Here is an 18607-nt window from a genome sequence, read left to right on the forward strand (position 1 = left end):
CTTTATTTCAAATTTCATGAAAGTAGGTTTACCATGCTTTTTACCCTAGCAATTCCTAATGACTATGGAACTCTGTACTCAAGGAACACCTATTATACCTATTATTATCCTATAAAATAAGTGTTCCGTGGAAAACACTTTGGGAAATGCAGATCTAGCCATTCTAAACTTCTAAACTTGACAGCCAGCCAGGCTGTCAAAAATGCTAGTGTGAATTCTTAGCAAATTTAACTTTAGCATTTTAACATTGATATATTAAAAGATATTATGAATAGACTAATGCTGTTGAGAACACAGTCATCATATTGTTCTTTTACCTTAAACCAAGGGAGAATTCTCTCAGGTCTTGGTATTGCAGTAAAAGCTTTTAAGTGACTTATTATTATTATTTTTTTTTTTTGCATATCATGAATCTCTGATAATAGATAAGTCTTCCTCTTTTCATTGACTGCTATAAAGCTCAGAGCTAAAACTTGGCCTAATTTTTATCAATTGCACAGGACAAAATAGCATGCATTCTTTTGTTTTCATCTTATCCATTACTTCATCTTATTTTTCTGACCTATTTTTCATTCTCCTTCATTTTCTTATATTTTACTTCTAAAACTATTGAACTGAATGAATCTTTGTAATTTGGCCAATAACTTTCGGACCTTGTGAGCCAAGGCTGAAACAAGGTAGGGAATAAATAAATAAGTTATCCTAACTGTTAACAGTTTAAGGGCAAAGAACATACTACAAAGGATATAAGATTATTCAAGATCAGTATCCTAATAAGGCTAAGGTTGAGTTCTCAAGCCAGAATTAAGAGCTTTGCAGTCAATGTACTCTTCAGAACACTGAGCATCTCTCATTAATCCGAAACTCTCAAAAGCAATATTCACCCTATAAATATTGTACCATGCTCCCCTAATAACAAAAAGCAATGCTTTCCATGATGTTTGAAATCATGTACATATCTTTAAAACTATATATGAATACGAAACACTCTTTCATGCTAAAGAGTTAAAGTTTTTAATCATAATAATTGTATTCATCTGGTAATATGACTCACTTGCCAGCATTGACTATTAAGTAAGAAAGCCAGTTTTGCTGAAGCCCACTGAATGTATCCTTGGGAGGGGGTAGTTTTGGGGTATTGGAAGATTTATGTAGTATATATTTCCACAATTTTAAAAAAAGAGAGAGGAACTAAAGAGATAATGAAAATTAAATGCAATATGTGATACCAGATTGGATCTGAGAATGGAGGACAAAAAGCTCATAGAAACATTATTGGAAATAAAAAAAAAATTGGAATACAGAATGTAAGCTTTATATCAATGTTAGAGTTCTTGATAACTGCACTTAAGATGATGACAGAAGTGAATATCCTTGTTCATAGGAAATGTGCATGGAAGTATGTGTTCAAGGAGTACGATGTGTGCATCATCACATTCACAATGTTGCAATACCCTCACTGTCATCCATTACTAGAACTTTCCATTCAACTTAAACAGAAACAATATACTCATTTTGCATTAATTTCCCATTGCCCCTTCCCCTCACCCCGGTAACATGTACTTTTTTTTTTTTAAAGCCAGTTTTAGAAGTTAGCCTATGATTTGCATATGACTCTAGTAATTTTCTTCTGGGGAGGGTGGTGTGGGGAGTATCTACTTGCATTAGTTACTTTTTAAAATAATTAAAACCATATCTAAACCTTCAATTTGGATTCCTCTCTAGAATTCATTGTCAGGTAATGATTCCAACAAATTAAATAGAAACCTTTGAAACAGGTGACTTTAATCAAATCCTTTAATCTCTCATTCCATTATCTACCCTATCATCAGTACTGCTAATTCTTTCTATCGAATTCTTTATGCTATCTCTGAATGATAAAGACCAAATATCCAGTGTCCCTGCCATGCCAGGCTTGTTCCTCTGCAGTCCAGCTGCTATACAGCAATCCTGTGTACAGAATTAAGCAAAAAAGCTCTTCTACAATTTTCCATTACTCTTAGGATAGTGTCACTTCCTTTGAGGAAAAAGAAATCTAGACTGGGAGCTTCTATGTGTAGATTAAGAACACTCTTTATTTCTATATTTCTATGTTCTATAAGAACATCCCATATTATTCCAAATGTATCTCATTAAACTTGCTTGCTTTAGTTCTCTTTCTCCTCCTGGTAGATTAGAAAACTCCATGAGGGCAGGGACTATGCCTTCCTCTTCACCACTGCTTCCCCAGCACCTAGACAAGTGTCTGGTATGTGCTTAACATACATTGCTGAATAAATGAAATTACTGCATTTGTAATGTGACCACAAGAATTATCCATGAAAAAGATTTGGAATATAAAACATACCTGAGAAAAATGCAAGGTAATTATGGAGAGGAGATACCCGAGGTAGGTTGAAATAAATCTACTTCGAAGATTTTTAAATGCATGGCTTTCAAGATATAATTTGTTCACATAAAAGAAAGAAAAGGATAATAAAAATGTTTAATATATATTTAATTTGGTTGATTCAGTACCTACAGAGAGTATTGCCTGTATTAAATCAATAGATAGTGATTTTTTTGAAAGAAACTTGGTACCTATCCTCACCAACTATATTCATTAACTTATGTGCTCAATCACTGATTTACTAAATAAAAATATAAATCAAGGAAGGAGCTTTAGCTTGTCCTCCTAAATGTATCAGAAAAATCCTAGCAATTCAGGTTAAATGTAGTAAATTGGAAAATGAACACATTTCCATTTTATCCCCTAAACCCCACCAAAATGATAGTAAATGAAGTTAAAAATGTGTAACAGTATAAGGACAAAGAGAAGCAGAGAGGAGGTGGCATCAAATATTTGGACAATGGAATGCTGATGGAGGCTTGGTAACAAACTTAGTGAAAGGGAGATGCTGAAACTTAACTGCCTGCAGAGGGATATGCCAATAAAAACAGGCTGGTTCACACTGAAGAATGCCAGAATAACTGAGATATTAAAGCCATGAAGTACTTGCAAAGGTTGGGGTAAAGGGTAGGGATAAAAGCAGGAATATGAGTTGTACACTCTCTTTCCATACCATACAACCAGAAAACCACCCCTCCCCAACACATGCAAAAAAAAGAAAGAGTTGTTTATTCTGAAGAGGAACTGGACTGGAGAGCCTGTGGATATAGGAACACCAACCATAGCCAAAGGCAAGAATAAAACACCATTCTAAAACCAAAGGAACAGTGGGTGAGGCCTTCAGCCCTATTACCTTTCACAGTTCCCAAAATGCTATCTCCCAAGCTTATCACTTACAAGACATTAGAGGAAAGATGGTGGGATAGGGAGTTGCAGGGCTCACTCCACGTCCCCAAACAGCTAATGTTTTGGGGATCTGGAGAACAGGGGAGCACTACACAGCATCCAGGGAAGAGTAGGATGAAGAGATTGAGAAACTATGGGAAAAGCTGTAAGTAACTCCCTCGGCTGAGGCTCCTCATACCTATACCCCACACTTCAGGCCAGCAGGTTTGGGTTGGCTTGGTCCTTGCCTGGTAGACTGCTGTGGACTGAGAGAGTTACAAAAGCCCTCCTCCCCAAGAACAGAGGGGGACACAGCCCAGTACTGATGCAGCTATTGGCTGGCCAATTTAGACCACTGGAACCTCCTGCTTTAGCCCACCCCAGACAGGCACCAGCCCTGCCATTGTTTCCACTTACATCAGAGGCAGAGCCAACAGAGGGCTAAAAATACCCTGCCTTTCTAGGACTGTGGGAAATAGGTTGCTGAAGAGCACCATCTGCTGGGCAGAGCAGGAAAGAGCACATTCAGGGAGATGACAAATAGAATTCTTGGTGAAGAGTGCCATCTTCTGGACAATTCAGGAAAGTACACCCTTGGAAAACTGAAATAAAGGCATTTTTATCGTCTTTCCTGACCCTCTCCCCAGGGCTCTCTAGAACTGGTCTGTTACCCCATCAAGGGTTCCTGGCCCTGTTTTGGCTGGAAAATACTGATGAACCAAAGGTCAAAGAAGAGCCTTAATACAAAACCAATCAACAACAAAATTCTAGACAAAAGAAACTGACCTTCAGAATAATCTCATCAAGATAGTCAGATGCCCAGATTTCAGCAAAAAATTACAAGCCATATTAAGAAACAGGAAGATATGGCCCAGTCAAAGGAACAAATTAAAAAGTTGGAGGAGAAACAGAATTTGGAACAACAAATCAAAGATGTTCAAACAAATCTCCTAAACCAATACAAGGAGATGAAAGAAAATATGGCTAAAGAAATAAAGGACAATAAGAAGCCACTGGGTGAGCATAAAGCAAAATTTGAAGGCGTACAAAGCAAAATAACAGAACTTATGTAAATGAAAGACAAAATAGAAGAGATAAAAAATATACTAGTGGCTGAACAGCAGACTTGAACAGGCAGAAGAAAGGACGAGTGACTAAAAGACAGGACATCCGAAATCAAACAGACAAAAGAACAAATAGGAAAAAGAATGGAAAAAATTGAGCAGGATCTCAGGGAATTGAATGACAATACAAAGCACATAATTATATGTATCCTGGGTGTCCCAGAAGGAGAAGAGAAGGGAAAAGGGGCAGAAAGTATATCTGAGGAGATAATGGCTGAAAACTTCCCAACTCTCATGAAAGATATAAATAAACATATCTAGGAAGCATAATGTACTCCAAACAGAATAACTCTGAATAGACCCACTCTAAGACACACACTGATTAGACTGTCAACTGCCAAAGATAAAGAGAGAATTCTGAAAGCAGCAGTTCATCACATACAAGGGACACTCAATAAGACTAAGTACCTATTTCTCATCAAAAACCATGGAGGCAAAAAAGCAGTGGTATGATATATTTAAGGTACTGAAAGAGAAAAACTGCCAGCCAAGAATTCTTTATCCAGCAAAACTGTCCTTCAAAAAAGGGGGAGAGTTTAGAATAGTCACAGATAAACAGAAGCTGAGAGAGTTCACTAACAAAACCCTGCCCTACAAAAAATACTAAAGGGAGTTCTGTAGGCTACAAAGAAAAAATGAGAGAGAGAGAGGATTGGAGGACAGTGTAGAATAGAAGGTTATCAGTAAGGGTAACTAAAGGGATAAAAAAAGAGAGACAAAATGAGATAAGATATATAAAAGCCAAAATATAAAATAGTTGAAGTAAGTACTGCCTTTATAGTAACAACATTGATTGTTAATAGATTAAACTCCTCAATCAAAAGACACAGATTGGCAGAATGGAAAAAAAAATGCTCCATCTATATGCTGTCCACAAAACATTTATCTTAGACTCAAGGATACAAATAGGTTGATAGTGAAAGGCTGGAAAAAGCTATTCAAAAAGAGCTTGGATAGCTATATTAATATCAAACAAAATAGAGTTTAAATGCAAGAATGTTATGAGACAAAGAAGGACATTTGTATTAATAAAAGGGGCAATCCACCAAGAAGAAATAACAATCATAAATATTTATCCACCTAACCACAGTGCCCCAAAATACATGAGGCAAACACTGGCAAAACTGAAGGGAGTAAGACACATTTCTAATAATAGTTAGAGACTTCAATACACCATACTCATCAATAGGTAGAACATCTAGATAGAGGATCGATAAGGAAACAGAAAACTTGAATAATATGATAAATGAACTAGACCTAACAGACACATACAGACCATTATATACCAAAAGAGCTGGATATACATACTTCTCAAGTGCTCATGGATAATTCTCCAGGACAGACCACATGTTGGGTCACAAAAAATGATCTTGATAAATTTTTTAAAAATTGAAATTATACAAAGTACTTTCTCTGATCATAATGGAATGAAGCTTAAAATCAATAACAGGTAGAGAACAGGAAAATCCACAAATATATGGAGCTTAAACAACATGCTCTTAAACATTCAGTGGGTCAGAGAAGAAACTGCAAGACAAATGAATACATATCTCAAGATGAATGAAAACGAGAACACAATGTATCAAAACTTATGGGATGCAGAGAAGGCAGTGCTGACAGGGAAATGTATAGTCCTAAATGCCAACATTTAGAAATTTAGTTAACTACAGGTAACAGAAATATTACAATATCATTTCATCAATTGCAACAAAGGTACCAGACCAATGCTAAGTGTCAATAATAGGGGTATGGGGTTTTTCTTTTGGAACAATGAAAATGCTCACAATTGATTGTGGTGATGAAAGCACAACTTTGATTATACCTAGGGCCATTGACTGTACACATTGGATGGACTGTATAGTGTGTGAATAAAACTGCTTTTAAAAAAGGAGAGAGATTAGAGGATTCTTCTCCAGAAAAACTGACCCCAGAAAAGATTTACTAATACTATATGTAAGAGTTCTTCAAAAAGAAAATCAAGAGAAAAGAGAAGAAAAAAATGCCCAGCCCCTACCTACATGCATAGAGATTCCAATCAGTGACTAGCTCTCAAATATAAATGAACGTTTGAGGAAAGGCTCTATTACAAAAGAAAAAAGTGTATAAAAAAGAGAGACAATTGTTAATATAATTTATAGCTTTAGAACAATAACCTAAAAAGAGGATGCTATAAAAAGGGAAAAGCAATCAGAGAACAAAGGAATACTCTTGGAAATTAAAAATTGTTAATTACCTGAAATTAAAATTTTTAATAAAGCTTAGAAGATAAGTTTGAGGAATTTTCCTGGAAAGTAATATCAAAATGAAAGAAAATGTTTAAAAAAGAAAAAAGAAAAGAGACTATGTCAATTCATAAGGTCTAATATAAGGAGTTCTAGAAAGAGGGAACAAAGAAAATAGAGTGGAAAAATTATCCAAAGAATAATATAAGAAAATTTATCAAAACTGAAATTTATGAAGACACTTAAGAGGGCCTACTGCCTACCCAGACAATGAGTGCAAAAAGACCCTCACCAAGGCATAGCCACATGACATTTCAGAACACTGGTGAAACCAGAAGAGGAAAACAAGAAAAATAAAGAGGGTAAAATCAGTCACATAGAAAAGATGAATTAGAAGAGCACTTGAACTTCTCATCAATAATGGAGAAAAGCCTTCAAATTTCTGAGAGGAAACAATTGGCAACCTACAGTTCTACATCCGGTCAAATTAAAACGTGAGGGATTAAACCAAGAACCACAAGGATGGCATGGGATCAAACACAGGAAAAAGGTAAATGGAATTCCTAGGATGATGGTGAAGGAAAAATCTCAGGATGACAGTTGTATACCAGGAAAACTAAATAATAATAGTGTTTGACTATACTGACAGGGATTTTTACTGTTCTATAAAAGTGTGTGGGAAGAATTAATGATTTGTACATAAAAAATTAAGCATATTCAAAAGGGGGAGGCACAACCATTAACAAATCTAAGAAAAATGTAAAAGTTATACAGGAGAAAAATGTATATTTTCTCAGCTGTGAACATTATTTGCATAGACATCAACATAATGTTCAGTTATAAACATTATCTACCTAATCATAATAAATGTAAACATTAGGTGTTAATAAAAATTATAACCAAACTGGGAATATGAGTTAGGGGAAAGAATACAAGTCAGTATAGTAGTATAAGAGCTAAATTCTCATTTTGTACTTTATAAGTTAGTGAGTGTGTGGTATGAATATATTATGTCCCCCAAAACACCATTATCTTTGATGTAATCTTGTGTGGGCAGACGTATCAGTGTTGATTAGACTGTAATTCTTTGAGTGTTTCCATGGAGATGCACCCCACCCAACTGTGGGTGATGACTCTGACTGGATAGTTTCCCATGGAGAGGTGGCCCTGCCCATTCAGCATGGGCCTTGATGAGTTTACTGGAGCACTATGTAAGCTCAGACAGAAGGAGTGAGCTTGCTACAGCCAAGAGGGACACTTTGAAGAATGCACAGGAGCTGTGAGAGGAGCTGCAGTTTACAGAGACATTTTGGAGATGGCCTTTGAAAGCAGACTTTTGCTCCAAAGAAGCTAAGAGAGGACAAATGCCCCAAGAGCAACTGAGAGTGACATTTTGGAGAGAAGCTGAAGGCTAGAGAGGAACGTCCTGGGAGAAAGCCATTTTGAAACCAGAACTCCAGAGCAGACACCAGCCATGTGTCTTCCCAGCTAACAGAGGTTTTCCGGACACCATTGGCCATCCTCCAGTGAAAGTACCTGATTGTTGATGCATTACCCTGGACACTTTATGGCCTTAAGACTGTAACTGTGTAACTAAATAAACCCCCTTTTATAAAAGCCAATCCATTTCTGGTGTTTTGCATTCCGGCACATTAGAAAACCAGAACAGTGAGTAATGTCTGAAATTGATTAAAAAGCAAAAGTATAAGCAATTAAGTTAAATGCATGGAATTAAATACCAGAAGGGCAGTTGAAAGGGTTGAAAGTATTTGGGAAATGGGACCTTGGGGTGGAACCAGAGGAGGATATGACCACGATTTTTCCCTTTAAACTTTGTAGTCCCTATAAGCTTTGACATTTGAGACTATGTAAATGAATTGGTTTATTAAAAATAAAAATTAGAAGGAGAAAAAGCAATGCAAGTATGATTTCTTTATCCATTAGCGAGTGCAGGTCTTGTTTATAGACCAGTGCTAGCTTAGCCCTTCCCATGCCTATACCCTGGAAGGTTCGATCAATACCCAGGCTCTAAGGAAAATCTCTTGTCTCCCTTGAAGGCTGAGCAAGAAAAGAAAACTTGTTCTTACCCTTCCTGATGGGTCAGTCATTAGGAAATTAACTTTTTAGAACCAAACCTTGGATTGAACTTTAAAACAGTAAAACAAAAACTCCTATAACTTTTACTCATAGCAAATTCTGTGTATTTTGTTAATTTTTATCAATGACTTAACTAAGAATACCAGAGATAATTACTTTTAGTCCAAGTATAATTTTTTAACCCCAGAAAATATTTGATAAAGTGAGAATTCTTCCTGACTTCTAAAAGCCACGAAGCAGAGAGCCACTGTAGGAGATAATGCTCTTTGTGCTCTGCTAAGGAGTTGAAAGTGGGGCTAAGATTTAGCCACTCGCCATGCCAAGGCACCCATGGAGCTAAGCCTATAGGAAAGGATGCTATTTCTCATTAGTTCACACTGAGAAGCTCCTTTTCACAACTGGATCAATCAGAGCAGGCACTTTTTAGCTAATTCACAGATGATGCTGTATATCCTAGCTGCAGCTCTGACTCAATGTCTTCCCAAATAAGGCTCTGCTTTAATCTTTTGACCAATTTGCACATGGACCACATAAAAGAATAAGAGCAGTTGTCAAATCCATATGATCATGACCTGTATCTACAGGTTTATGTCCCTCTGGCAAATGTTGTTTACTCACCAGGAATGTGTTTCCACAGTGGCCACACACGACCCTTGTACCTTCTGGTTGAACTGGCAATGCAGGTTGAGCTGGCTGTTCTTCAGAAATAAGCATTACTGGACCAAGATTAATTATGCGTCTACTATGGAAAAAGAAAGGGAACAACTTCATTATCCCACAAATTTGGACTGAAGGGAAAACCTGCAATATATGGTCTAATAACATGGAATATATTGTTGAAATCCAGTTATGCTTGTTTTATAACTTAAGTGAATTAAGAATTGAGCTTTGGAATCAAAATCAGGTAAAATGGCAATAGTCACTCTTTCAAAAGCAAAAAAAAAAAGTATTTTTATATTTGAGATAGAAACCACTTATTAAAGTGCTGGTATTAATCAATGACCTTAGGAACCATTTAGCTGCCATTTCCAAGTTTTTATAAGTTGAAATCAGAAAACAATTGTTATCATTCTCTATCTGGGAAGACAACTTGAATTTGGTAGAAGATGAAATAAATTAACTTAAAATATAACTACATTAACCAAGATATATGTGGCATGAAGTTACCAAGTTTCTGAGTCACAATCAAATTTCTCTAAGTAGGCTCTATTCCTTGATGCCTACTTAATTAGAGACTGAGAGAAAGCAAAATGGAGGGGACCTGCCCTTTCTCTTCTCCAGTTTACCATCAGATGGGGCTGCAAATGATTCACTTAATGGTCGAAAAGCAGACACACAAAAAAGCAAAGTTAAGGTCTTGATATTCTTATATCTGGGCACAACCATAATGGCATCTAGCACATGCAAATAATTCTAGAAATTATTAGATATATAAGAGACTAGTGTAGCTTACAGTGAGATACATAATGACAATTAAAACACTTCCAGGTTAAGATTATGTCAAAGGTAAACTAAATGGTTGTTTTTAAATAAGTTTCATGAGTCATTGATTATAGTACATTAAGTATGTAGATAACATCAAGAAAACTTTCATTGCTCATTCAAGAATATTATATCACATATATCTATGATCATTAAGTTCATACAAAGCATATCATTCCCTTAACACAGAAAAAAAAAAATCTCTTTCACAAAGAAAACATCTTCTGGGTCCTATAATTACTTTGAGGACCAAGACTCTGTCTAGAATAAAGCATAGCCCATAATGAGCCTTTAATGAATACTTGTTGAAGGAACAAATGAATGAGTGAATGAAAGAGTCTTTATCTCTTACCAATTGGGTCTTGGACATCCTATTCGCCGAGATGTGTCCTTACAAATTAGGAGACAATTACAAGGGCATCTAACATACTTCTTCCCTGTTGGGGGGTTTTTGATTGGCTAGATAAAGGAAGAAAAACCAAACACAGAAAATTAACCAAAGTACAGACTGCCAAAGATTTTTGCATTTAAAAAAGACACGATTCCTTAAAAAGTAAGGTTTCCCTAGTGCAACCAAAGCAGTTTAAGGAGAAGTGCATAAGCACTTTCACATAATATAAATATTGGCAAACATGCTATGATTTGGGGGACAGGGCTGTAGAGATTTAATTATTAAGGACGTATGTCAAAATTAGTTTATACTGGCCTTTTAATACAGGGGGATAATTAGCGTACACGTAGTGTTGCTTTCCTTTAAAGTTACCAAGGTAAGGGTATCTGTCTGGCCAGGTGCAAACACAGAGGGTTCTGGCACTTGTCCTTGATGGATGGGGCCAATAACAAGAATAGTGGGGAAAGAGGAGAACATGATCAATTTGAACTTCGCTTAAACCTTACCTATCAGAATATTAGACGTGATGAACTTTATGACATCCTTTAACTTTAAAAAAAGAAGCAATAGCTCTCAATACTAGCACTTTTGATTTTTTAAACTTTACAGTAAGTTTAAAAGCAAGAATAATACCAAATCCATCTTTCAATACTATCATTTAAGCTTGATAAACTCAATAACCTATGATGCACAAAGAGGAATAGAACATCACTCCTGTGGTCTCTCTCTCTCCAAACTAATCATGAGGGAATATCAGACAAACCCAAATTGAGTGACATTTTACAAATATCTTGCCCATATTCTTCAAAAATATGAAAGTAATAAAAGACAAAGAAAGACTAAGTTTCAGATTAAGTGAGATGTGGCAATCAAATGCATCATGTCATTCTGGCTAGCTCTTGGACCAGAAGTTTTTATTTGTTTTTTTGTTTTGACATTTGACATGAAGGACATTAATGGGACAATTGGAAAGAAATGAATTAGGTCAGTAAATTAGATAATAATGTTATATCAATGTTAATTTCCTGTTTTTTGATGATTGTATTGTGATTATATAAGCAAATGCCCTTGTTTTTAGGAAATCCACATGGAAGTACATAGACGTAAAGGAGCACCATGTCAATTACCCTCAAATTGCTCAGGAAAAAAATTATTTGTTTTTTTATTTACTGAAAGCAAACATGGTAAAATATTAACATTTGGGGAATCTGGGTGAAGGATATATGGGAATTCTTGACATTATTTCTGTAACTGTTCCATCAGTCTGCGATTATTTCAAAAGAAAAAGAAAAAAAAATGTTTTTAAGTAAATAACCATAGTAGAAATATATAAAAGAAAGCAAATAAAGCACCTACAATTTATCAAACTATATAACTGAAGATTTGAATATCTAAAATTCCAAAACATACAGAATGTATAGCTCGATACTATTAAAATGTCAAGATAAACAGAATTTGGGTTAATTTCTGTATACCTACACTGTACTATTAACTAAACATGTGCTCAGCAAATGACAGGATTTGTTTTTATTCCCACCTCACTTCTAGACCTCAGTTCCCTCATTTGTCAAGGTGGTTGAACTAAATCCCAAGCACTGGTCCTCAGTGTCAGTCCACGCCATGTTGTTCCTGGTCTGCAGTGGAATGAAAGAATAAAAAGGGACATTGTCCTTATGCATAATGTTTAATATTCTTATGTGGCAAAATAAACTTGTATTGCCAGGTACTGTGATGGGGACTTTACTCCTATGATGCCAGCAGCAACCCATGGGGTAGTTATTATTATTATACGATTTTACATGAGGTAATAAGTTTAAAGAAGTCAAGTTGTCAAGAATATAAAGCTACTTAGCAGCAGAGCTGGTACTCCAACCCCAGTCTGTCAACTCCCAAATCTCAGGTTTCTAACCAGTTATACAGCCAAGTACCTCCATTCTCTTCTCAGGATTTGTCCAGTTTTCATTATCTTGTTCTAGAATTCACCTCTCCTTTAACCTTAAATTCTGTATTCTCAAAGTCTTGCTAACTTTGCTATTATTTTTGACAAAGACAAAAACAAAAACCCGTGCAAAAATTCCTTTCCTTTCCAGTCCTATCTACTGAAATGAAAAGGATCTTTATTAACCTTGTGTGTGTGTGTGTGTGTGTGTGTGTTTTATCTTCACATGTGTATCAGGTTCCTATCAGAGGATGCTGCCCAGAACGAAAAATGATACACTGATACCCTGGTTTAGGTGACAAGAGTAGAATGAATCACAGTAAAATGGAACAAGGGAAAGTGATAGTGGGTATAAAGGGGTTTCTCTGTTGGAACCCTAGTCCATTTTATGTGTTCTTTTCCACTTAGAAATTCTCTAGAAATGCTCCTAGCTGCCTGATAACTCTTTATTAATAAATTTAGGATTATATTACATCTTAAACATTAGCAAGTTGTATTAGTTAAAGCAGTCCTCAAAAACTTATTTTTTCACTTTTTCCTCTTCTTTTATGTTACTGATTCTAAACAAGGCAATCTTATAAGTACTAGTCATTTTCTGTAGAATCTTTACAATTATTTACATTTCTTTACTCCTTCATGGGGGGGTGGGGGTGGGGGAATGATATAAAAATTTTGGCCTAAATTCCTTTATGCCCAGAAGTTACTTGTAGCCAAACCCAACGATCTTGTATGAATGCAACACCTCTAAGTAAGCAGGTTGTCCCTGTTAGCTAAATCTACAGTGATTTTTGAGATTCCTGCATAACAACTAAGTCTGCTCTGTGTACTTCCAAGTATAAACACAATGCTTCAAATCTCTTTTCTTCTGCTCAAAGAACAAAAGTTGTTATGGGATAAGGAATAGGAGAAGAAATTAGTACCAATATCAAATCCAAGGAAATCTTTAAAATGTTGGTATTTTTTAAATTGTTATTCATGTCCAACAACTCTTACTCTCCTTCCAAATGTGAATAGTTTGCTAAGGAAGTTAATGCTAATTAAATTTCCTAGAGAGTGTTCAACTTAAAAGAAAATAGTTAGTTTTGTAGGTATTACCAGTTTACACAATAAAGCTCTTCTCCAGATGATGTCCTTATAAAAAAATATTTACAATGAAATATACTGTTTCATGACTTAAGGTTTTATTTTATGAGTTTCCTATAAAATATATAAAGCACAATATCCATGTTTTATGATTCCTAGATGCAATAATTGCTGGCTTTTTTTTTTTTTAAGATTTTCTAAAAAGGAAAAAAAAATACAAATACCAAAAATTAAATTAATTTTTAATTGCTGATTTGGAGAGAGGAATTGGAACTTTAAAAATAAAGCCTAACCATTAAAGCAGAAATATAGTTCATCTAAACAAGTACATGCATTAACAGTTTACTTGAACCTGTAAAAATTTTGTTTAAAATTTTTCTTCCCAATGTCAATATAATGTAAGTTCAGTAAAAACTGTGCTCTTCAAGTTTTTCGAACATTTTATTAAATTCACATCAAGTAAGTGGAATAAAATACCAAGTTATTTGTAAACACTTTAGCACCAATGTCAGTAATTCACAAAAGCCCAGGAAATCTATACTGACATCCTACAGAAATAAAACAAGATTTTAAATAAATTTCTACATAATAAGGACACAGTTCACATTTATAGTGAAGTTTAGTATATTTTTATTTTAGTGAGAATCAGAACGGATTTAGTTGTAATGTGAACAGACACCAAAGATAATTATAAATAACTGCCCATTGTCAGTCTCTTGCAAAGTAAAGAACCAAACACAAACAGACAGAAGAAAGGTGAAAAGAGAGCTCTATATTTGTACCCAGTCCACATCAACTTTTAAGTAACATTACTGAAGTATTTCCTTTAGGGATAAGACTTCAGATAACAATTTGTGTTTTTATTAATGGAAAACTCCACTTACTGTTGCTTCATTGCAAACCGTGCACTTAACCACATGCTGGTGAAGCTTGCCATCCAAATTGATTAGAGATTGGCACACGCGGCAGTTGATTACTGGAATACCACTGGCATCTGGACTGGCAATGGCTGTATATGGAGGTGGGAGTTCCGCTGAAAAGACATTAGTCACTGAATCAGAGTCTCAGAGACATTGTGGCTGGTTTAAGCATACAAACAATAGAAGTAAAGTAGAAACTTCCAAGTTTTCCCCAATTGTTTGATTTATGTTTTTAATGCCAGTCAACTTACCCTAGTTTCTCTGGAGGATAAACACACATAAGACTGTCTTGTGAAGTAAAATAATTCTAAATTCTGATAAAATCCTAAACATGTTTGCCTACGTCTAACCCAATGACCCAGTGTCCTTTCAATAACCTATACTCAAAATATTCATTCCATTCCTATGTGGAAATTTATAGACCTTTAATAGGAAAGTAGTGATTTATACCTAAAGTAAAATGACCTTGCACTAATGGTCTGATTACCAAGGAACAGAAATAGTCAATCAAAACAAAGGTTTAAAATTGCTTTTACATTCACATAAATTGTATAGCTGCCATGCTCTCTGTTTATACTGGAACCAGTAACATGACTGCTAACTGTGACAGAAATGAAATAAGGTTTTGGAGTCAGTCCAGAAGAGACAAAAATCTAGGGAAAGTAAACTTATCAACATGTAACAAAGATGGGAACCATGCTATTTTCAGTCACAAAAGAGAAATAAACTAAATGTTACAACAATTTCTAGTTTCAAATTTTTACTTATCGTTAAAAATCTAGGAAATGCACTAAAGTACTGATGGGTGAAAAACAATGTCTGGGATTGACTTTTTCCAAGGGGGTGGGGTGGGGTGGGAAGAGTGGAGATATAGAAGAAACAAGAATAGCAAGATGTAAGTAATTGAGAAATATAATGACATGGAAAGTCATATTATTCTTACTACTCTTTTTGTATGTTTGAAAATTCCCATAATACAAAGATACACACACACATTCTGGAGAGCCCTAAGGATGACTAACTGAGTGAGTAAAGGGTGAGGGTGCAGTTTCAGAATTAAGGATTGATTTATTAGAACCATATATTTGTTATTAAAGTGTGAGAAGAAGACTCTGGAGGGGGTCTAAAAAGGGACTTCCTATCTTTCTGAAGCTATCTCAATTACAGGTATAGAAGGCCCTTTTAAGGTAAGGTATGGTCTTAGGATGTCTAGAATGGGCCATACCCCAACACATGATCTAAGCATTACTGAAGAGAGCTGACATCTCAATGGGCTTCTAGGTCACTATAAAATAGAATCACAATAGCTAATAGGGTATAGAGCTATATATGAAACAGAGATTTTCTCTCAACTAGATTAGATGCTGAATTCTATGATATTTTTAAATGATTTCAAGCACAGGATATTATAGTATGTTTAGAATCCATATGCTACCACCTGGCATCCTAGGGGTTTATTATGTAGATTTTTTTCAGACTTACAAAGGATTAGCAACAAGTGCTATTCATTCAAATGACTCATAATAAGCTGAATATCTGCAGCAGTCAAGACTCAGAAAGACGCCACTCTGAAATTACAATATTCTCAAATTTTGGGAACATTGCCAAACATTGAACCCGAAAAGAAGCTACAGATGCCTTAAATTATAAAAATAATTTTGAATTCCTCAAAAAATTTGAGGTTGATGCAGAGTGACCTGTAATGCATTGATCAAAAAGAAAAGGATAGATTAAAGGAACAATGAGTCAACAATACATTTTGAACCCTTGCAATTTGCAGATTATTTATCAGATCTTAATAAAGAAGGCATTATCCTGGGGAAAATAATAAACATCTCACTAGAATTTCAAGACATTTCAAGAGGAATAAACAAGACACCTGTGGAAAACCTAGCACACTGCCTGGTATGTAATAAAAATATATATTGTCTTCAATAATTGTTAGCAATAGCATTATTAATAAAAGTTAGTTTCCCTCTTACCTCTCCCTTGAATTGTAAAATAATATGAAGTAGTTCTCCCATAATCCCAGGTATGGGATTATAGTAGAATAGTAAAGAAATTTAAAGACAAGACAATTTCCTAAAGAAAACAAGTGCCTTGGGGTTGGGGGGAGGAGGCCATACATAAAAGGACAGTAAAATCCACACATACTAATAAGCACAAGCTTTGCTCAAAGGAATCTTCCAAGAAAATTATTCGAGCCAACAAAACTTTGTGAATTTTTCCTTTAAGATTTTCCCTTTATAAGTTTTCAATCTGTCAAAAAAGAAAAACCTTCAATGACAAAAATATACTCTAATTTATTCTTCTGCAGGCAAGCTGGTGAAGTAGAGGGAGGAAGCAGAACAAGCACTGTGGTCTAGAAGTCTAAGACAGGAGAGGCCATAGCTCCACAAGGCCAGAATCATGTCTGGTGTGTCCATGACTGATTCACCAGAATTGTGTGCCTCATCTATGATAGATGCTCAAGAACTATTTTTTAAATGATTGAATGAAAAAGTGCATCACAAATATATCTCCATAAAACTGAATTTAAAAAAAAGTGAATCCCAGAAATTTATCAAATCCATCTGTTTCTCTTGGAAAAATAACACTAAGTATATTATCCCTACTCTTCTAGCAGAGAAGCAAGGGTCCCAGCATGGGAGTACAGCTTGACTGCAAAAAGGCTCCCTCCTATGTAAAAGAATGCCCTCTCCAAATCATAAGCCTAAAGAGGTGAGGTAGTCAGGGCACTGACCTAACCCACCAGATAAATGGATGGATAAATGGAATCAATCCAAGAGATCAATAGAATGACCGATGTTGCACGCTAATTACTCCATTAAACAGTGCTTTCAGGCCTTTTGTTTCAATCTGTCCATTACTTCAGCCCTAAGCTGACTTAGAGATATTTCTTGTACTTTTGGCCTTTCCCTATCACTCAGATTTTACCCCAAAGAAATCTTCACCTATAGTTCTATCTCTTCTTGTAAGGGACTTTTAATTCCAGAAATGTATTCCACAGTTAAACTAGAATAATTAGCGACTTAGATTTGTTCGCTTTGTCTCTTTTCACTTTAAAACAGTCAGCAGATCAATGCTCTCATTCTTATTTTAAATTTCTGCCCTCCCTAAAAGTCTACCATAATCTCAGAACTCAGGAACATTGGATATTGAGAATAAGATTCATAAAAATTCTTCTTTTTTGAAAGAGTCTTAGATTACTTACTATTTGAAAAATGGTCATTTTCTCTATGAGGTTTGTCTATATGAAAAATCTTTTTTCCACCATTTGAGTAGTATTTGTTAGACAAGCAGTTCTCAATTCTGAAATTCTCTTTCAAAGTTCCAGAATCGCAGAATGTTAAGAAAGTCATGCAATCTGGAAATCATATAGACTAATTTCTTCATCTTACAGAGGAAAAACCTGATGCCCATTGATTCTAACTTTTAAGGGTTACACAGATCTTCTTTAGTAAAACCAAAGGCTGACTCCTGTTCCACTGATCTCTCCACAATGACAGCTACTTCCCTTATTGAATAATGACTCAGTATAGAGAAAAGATCTAAGCACCTATGAAGAGATTCGGTGGAAATAGCTAGGCAAGAATCCGATAATGAAGTCCGGAGAGTAAGATCTGGGTTAAAGTGTATTGGGTGCATAAGGAAGGGTCAGGAAAAATAAAGAATAGAAGAGAGTCTGAAAAAAAAAGTTCATGATATTAAAAACTTCATAGAAAAACTGAGAATCATAAAAGAGATAGAACAAAAGCATATGGATCACAAGGCATACATAATGGTCTTCTAAAACACTCAAAAATAACCATTATTATTCTATTAAGCTAACAAGTGATCAAATTACATTTTCCCATCACAAACATAGACCTAATTTATTTATTTTATGCCAAAGAACCCCTCCATTCTGCTAATTCATCCTGGTGTATTAATCCATACTTGATATTTTTCCAGATACATCCTCCTTCATTTTAGAGGTTGAATTTTTTTCCTATATTGCTCTGACCCTTATTATCTCAGCTATCTCTTTGTAAGTCTCTTCAGTGTCAATATTTTTTGGTTTAATTCACTTACC

General features: G+C 35.2%; 1 protein-coding gene across 4 annotated transcripts in view; it reads right to left on the bottom strand.

The window, feature by feature from the left end:
- Positions 1–18607, bottom strand: part of PIP4P2 (phosphatidylinositol-4,5-bisphosphate 4-phosphatase 2) — a 115205-nt gene that overhangs the window by 16881 nt on the left and 79717 nt on the right. For all 4 annotated transcript variants that reach the window (XM_037802968.1, XM_037802967.1, XM_037802966.1 and 1 more), the window contains 3 exons: positions 14497–14645; positions 10552–10658; positions 9336–9459 (listed from right to left, as the gene is read on the bottom strand). In XM_037802968.1, coding sequence (XP_037658896.1) covers positions 9336–9459; positions 10552–10658; positions 14497–14645 — 380 coding nt within the window. The remainder of the gene's footprint in view (positions 1–9335; positions 9460–10551; positions 10659–14496; positions 14646–18607) is intronic.

The sequence above is a fragment of the Choloepus didactylus genome, chromosome 14, assembly GCF_015220235.1.
Source record: "Choloepus didactylus isolate mChoDid1 chromosome 14, mChoDid1.pri, whole genome shotgun sequence".
Lineage (NCBI taxonomy): Eukaryota > Metazoa > Chordata > Mammalia > Pilosa > Megalonychidae > Choloepus > Choloepus didactylus.